The 6,000-nt window shown below is 29.7% G+C and overlaps 1 protein-coding gene across 1 annotated transcript; it reads right to left on the bottom strand.

Annotated features, from left to right (window-relative positions):
- Nucleotides 1-453: 453 nt before the first annotated feature.
- Nucleotides 454-1,926, bottom strand: LOC108322380 (UDP-glycosyltransferase 73C6). The gene has a single exon (XM_017554455.1). It carries the CDS (start codon nt 1,924-1,926, stop codon nt 454-456), a length of 1,473 nt encoding a protein of 490 aa, XP_017409944.1.
- Between the last annotated feature and the right edge of the window lie 4,074 nt (nt 1,927-6,000).

Below are 6,000 nucleotides of genomic sequence, written 5' to 3'. Positions count from 1 at the left end.
GTTTAATTTTTATAGTACAAAATAGTATAGATAATCCATAGTTTAGTATAATTTAGTTAATCATGCCCAGCCCTAATCATCACCATAAAACGAAATTAATAATTCAATTATCATTTCTTATATTCTATTTTGGACCCGTAAATTATCAGTTGAAAGAAAAATTTTAACGGTTGAAACCAATGTGCTTGGTTTGACATAAAATGAAAATGACATCTCCCCCTCAGCTAATTTGCATTCATCTAGCTGCTGTTAATGTCAAGAAATTCAATAAATTTGCGGGAATTCTAAAAATTAGAGAGAAATGGTACTACTGAAAAAGAAATAACTGCCTAAAAAAGTTGTATTGATTTGCAAAACTTGCGGAAATTTGGAAGAAGTTAAGAATACAAATCATAGATAATTAAGTGCAAAACTACGAGGTTGCTCCTTTTATTACAAATCAGTATGACAGTATCATACTTTTTGTTTGATCTTTTGCGCTATATCTTCGATAAGCAAGGTCGCATTAGAATAAGAGGATCCTCCTTTCTCTACAGCTCCTTTAGCCATTTCTGCAAGCTCTCTCACCCTTTTTCTTCTTTCTTCATTCTCGCTTGTCTCATCCATTAACTTTACAATTGCCCTTTCAACATCTTCTTTCTTCACCAACACACCAATTTTTTCTTCTTCTCCCCATGTAACAGGACGATCCACTCCAACCTTCACTCCAACTTTTAATACATCCACGGCAAGACTTTCATTCAAAAACTGGTCTCCAAAAAGTGGCCACGTAGCCATTGGAACACCAGCACATATTGCTTCTAAGGTAGAGTTCCAACCACAGTGTGTTATGAACCCTCCAATTGCAGGGTGTGATAGTATTAACAATTGAGGTGCCCAACCTCGAATCAGAAGGCTTCTAGAACTTGTTCTTTCCTCAAATCCATTTTCCTCGATCCACTTTTCCAATTCCAATGATTCTGAATAACTTCGTTCCCTGATAACCCAAATGAAGGGTCTTTCTGATGCTTCCAAGGCCAAACCGAGCTCTATCAACTGTGGTGCTGTTAGATTACACAGGCTTCCAAAGCATGCATAGATTACAGTTCCTGGCTTTTGACGATCAAGCCAGCAACTCAGTTGGCACTCCTTAATTGAGGCAATCTGACCTCTTTGAGCCTTATCCAAGTGATCCTTGTTGCTAAATGATAGTGGTCCCAAACACCACAGTTTATTGTTTCTCATCTTCTTGTATCCCCCTGCATATGCTGGCTCCAACTCTTCAAAAGAATTCATGATCATCCCATATGCTTCCATTTCAGCTTCAAACAATTTATTAGTAACCAGTCTCATGCCTTCAGTCATCGCCATTCCTGTCTTAGCTATGTTCATTTCAATTTTGTCAGGTATACCAGGCACAACAAAGTACTCCGATTCGGTAGTTACGCTCTCCATAACATTATGGATGCGTATGTTAGACATGCTAAAGAGATAGAAGCAACTTACACCCACAAAAGAAATCCTGGGAATTTTGAACTTTTTAGCAATGTCGTTTGTATATGGTAAGCACATATCGGAGATGATGCAGCTTGCTGCCGGTGTTAACTCTTCAAACAGTTTTTCAGCTGGCTGTCGAAGAAAGTTCGTTGCATTGAAGAAATCAGCGGCCATGCCCAGTGTAGGTATGGTATCGAGATTCTCGCATCCATCTGGCACTCCAGCTTCTTTGCATGGAAATTGAAGTTGAACTAATCTGATTTGAAACCCAGATTCAGCATAACGATCAAAGATGGACGTGAAACGAGCTGCATTATTAGGTGTTGTGACTACAGTGACAATAACATTGCGTCTCACCAATATTTTTGCAATGTCCATCATGGGGATCATGTGGCCTTGAGCCATCAATGGAAACAAGACGAAGTGGAGTTGCTGTTCTTGGGGAGCCATTCTTGTTGTGGAATGGTATGGTGCAATGGATTCACTTCAACTATTGCTTATTTATTTATAAACGAGTCATGAATCGCTCTGTTGATGTAATTACGTAAATACCTTGGATTATGAGACAGTATGCATTGCAAATTGCGTTACGTTTTGTCTGTTTTGGATTAGCATCTTCTGCTGAAACAAATGCATTAAGTTGGAAAGTTTTGTTGCTACGTTGTGCATAGTATGTTTTTATCATGATGTCGGATTCCTTTGTCCATATGGATGCCAAGCCGGCCATGAGAGGCTTGGTTGGTGAGAGAATAATGTCCATTTTGATGAGTGATATAATAAATGCATGTGTGCTTTCACCAAGATTTACCTTAGTAATAATACCAGTTCATTGGTTTATTATTCAATTATTACATTCAGATTCATTTATGTCATCTTATCTCTCACCTTTTAGAATAGAAAATATTTTTTTAACAACTTTTTTTTTTACAACTTTTTTATTGCCATCTATGTGATAGTATGTGATGGTTCCTTTCAAATATACATATTAATCATGATAAATTATTATAAAAAAATTGTTAAAAAAAGTGGTTAACATATTATATTTCTTTTCAAATTTATAAAATAGTAAAAAATCTATCAATAACAAACATATATATATATATATATATATATATATATATATATATATATTTTGAAAATAAATATTTATTACCTTCATCATTAATATTTTAAATAATATTTCCTCATTAGAATAATTAATTAAACATTAAAAAAAGTGGAGATTAAAATTCATGTAAATAATTATGTTGTTTTAACCATATTTTATACTATTCAACAAGTTAATTGTTAATTTTAATCGATTAATTAGTTAAATTATTTTAAAAAATTAATATCGGATTACTTTTTTCTATATTTTATAAATGAAAAATAGTAAAAAATATAATTGCATCGCTATACGTACAATTTACTTTGTATTATGAGACAGTGCATTGGAGATTTCCTTGCCTTTTGTCCTTTTGGTTTTGATAAAATATACGAAATTGGAAAGTTTGATCACATAACATCAATGTACCTTTTTGTATTGCAAGCCGGCTTGAGAGTCGTAATTATGGTAAGAATAAGGTTAGGTAAATGTTGGATAGGATAATGAAGTTTACTTGTTAAATTTTGTAGTGCATCCTAAATTGATATTTTTAATCAATATACCTTATATAACGAGTATAGTTATTTTAATTATTAATTATTGATATTTTTAGTCAATATCACTGATCCAATAAATATAGGTATTTTAATTATTTATTATTGATAAGGTGAATACTAATATTATATATTTAACTTTAGGATAACTATTAAGCACACTTGGATATTTTAAAAAGTTAAGTAATAAAAATAAAATTATTATTCAAAAACTATAAGTTATTAAATAATTATTTAGAATTTAATTTATATATGTATATTTTTATTTAAATTTATAAAATTGAAATTATTTTAAGAAGATTAATTTTATTAAGCGTTTATAGTATGGTTTAACTTATTTAAATTTTTATTAAAAAGATCAAATTTTTATTTGCCGAAATCAGGTAATTTAATTTGAACTATATTTTGATATTAATTTTTTATACGACTTTAAGTTTTAAAAAATTATTTTAAATTATTAAAATAAAAAATATTTTTTCATAATTATAGATATTTCTAGATTTAAAAAGATATATTTGACTAATAATAATAATAAAATGAGTAATAAGATAAAATATTTATCCTTGTCCGTTTACATCCTGTACTGTCATGCCAAATAGATAAAGATTTATACAAAACCATCTTTTTATACAGGTTTTAAAAATTTGACTCTAATTAAAACAATCAAAGTCTACTAAGTAAAAATTTTAAGTTAATCTTAGAAGATTAAATTTTATTTTTGTTTTATTGCATGAAGTACTAATAACTGATTTGGTTTTCAATTTTTTTTCTCTCCTCGTCTATAAATCCTTTGTAAGGATGGATTCTGATACCATTTGTAGAGAGGTTCAATACACACATAAATTTCTATACTGGTAAGATATTATCCGCTTTTGAGCTCTGACGAATCTGTTTTTGGTACCACTTCAAAAGACCTCTTACCAATAAACATATCTTATATATGTGTATATAAACTCATGTTCATATCTTATTTTATCTTATATAAGACTTTGTTTATACTTCACAAAAATTGCTCATCATATTTCTTTAGTCACCATATAAGTTTATAAATGATCTGACCCCACAATGAATGTTGAAAAGTTTTTACTAGATTGATTAATAATTCTAAAATGATTTGATTCTCAACTTAGATGTGTTGTCTTTAAAATTTTTTCCAGAAAGACAGTGTTAATGGTCCCGATAATATTTGAATTAAAAATATAGTAAAATTTTACTTTTGTTATTAGTTTAAATTTTGAATCAATATTAATCCTAAAATTAAGACGTGTTTATTTGTTTTTTTTTTTTGAGTCTATTGTCTTTTATAAAATTGATTTCTTTTCCCTAGTTCTATAATCAACTTTTCTATTTTTATTATTATTTATACAATGATATATTATTAACTTTCGGTGTCACTTTAATTGGAATGTCTTAATTGAAAATGATGTTTGATATGAAATTATTGATTAAAAAAAAGGTAAAATTATATATGAAAGAATTCTCTTCTTAAAAGAAGAAAAATAAAAGTACAAGTTCTCTCATTCTTACCAAACAAATTATTTGTGAAATCAGACTTTGACTGTAAGCAAATTTGGAAATTTTGTTCTTATTTTTTGTTATTTTCTTTCACAAGCTGAGATGGTAACATGGCCATGTCCCATCTGTAGAAGACTGGCAAATGGAATGGATTTCTTCCGCATAACTCCTAAATCAACGCAAGTCAAAGTATGGGTTGATTAGTTGGCTCTGTATAGTTTATATTATTTTTTAATAAAATATTTTTTATTATTATATATTTATAAATATAAAGTTAGATTTTATTTTACGATTTATTTTAATGAATCATTATTTTTTCATAATTTTTTTAATACTTACAATAAATTAAATTTTTATTTTTTTCAAGACACTTAAATTTAAGATTATTAAACTTATAAAGAATTTTCTATTAAATTTATTTAGATAGATGCATACGTTGCCAAAACACAATTAGACAATGAGAGTGAGACTTGATTAATCAATAAATTTTATTTGGGTCAGCCCCTTACAATCTAATTTTTGCAAATGGTGCAAAACAGTAAAATGAGAAGAATCAAATCGTATACCACCGCATGCACAAGTGAAATTTTTAAGTATTTTTATTTTAGAATATTAAATTAATGTAACTTAAAAATTGGGAGAAAAAATAGGCTCGTGGACACGTCGACTCAACAAGGAAAACCGTTGATAGTTTAGGAATTAAAAAATTATTTGTTTGAATAAGTAATGATTGGTTAACTAGTGTGTAAAAAATTCATTGAGAAAATTGATCTAGTCAATGTTCTGTGTCAAACTTATTTCTCTAACAGAAAAAAATGTTTGATTTGTTAACCAAACTTTATTATATAATAAAAATTAAATTAAAAAATTATTGTGTAAATACTTATAATTTGTTTATTTTGAATAAATGAATAGAAAATTAAAAGATAACTGTGTTTTCTTTTAAATGGAATTGGCAATTATGATTGTTTGTTTAAAAGGAAAACACTATCATATTAAAAGTGGTTAGAATTTAAATTTGGATATGTTTTTGTATAAAGATGTGTGAGTGAAAAAGATTACTGTGAAAAGATTTATAGACGTGAATAAAGAATATGAATGTGATAATTAAGGTGTGTTTATTTGGAAGGATGAGAGAGTCCGTGAATGAATTTGGAGGAATTTAAGAGTAATTTGAATATTATTTTTATGAAGTGTACCAGGGAGAGTCGGGCGCCGTACAAAGGACGCCCGTGAGGCGACGGGCGCCGCCCAAAGGACGCCCATGTCACACCCGCCACAGACGAATGCTCGACCGCCCAAGTCTTGGCCGCCCAACTAGGGAGAGCCGGGCGCCGTACAAAGGACGCCCGTGAGGCGGCGGGCGCCGCC

The sequence above is a fragment of the Vigna angularis genome, chromosome 2 (assembly GCF_016808095.1).
Source record: "Vigna angularis cultivar LongXiaoDou No.4 chromosome 2, ASM1680809v1, whole genome shotgun sequence".
Taxonomy (NCBI): Eukaryota; Viridiplantae; Streptophyta; class Magnoliopsida; order Fabales; family Fabaceae; genus Vigna; species Vigna angularis.
The sequence above is the reverse complement of the archived record's forward strand: the minus strand, read 5'-3'. Positions and strand labels throughout refer to the sequence as shown.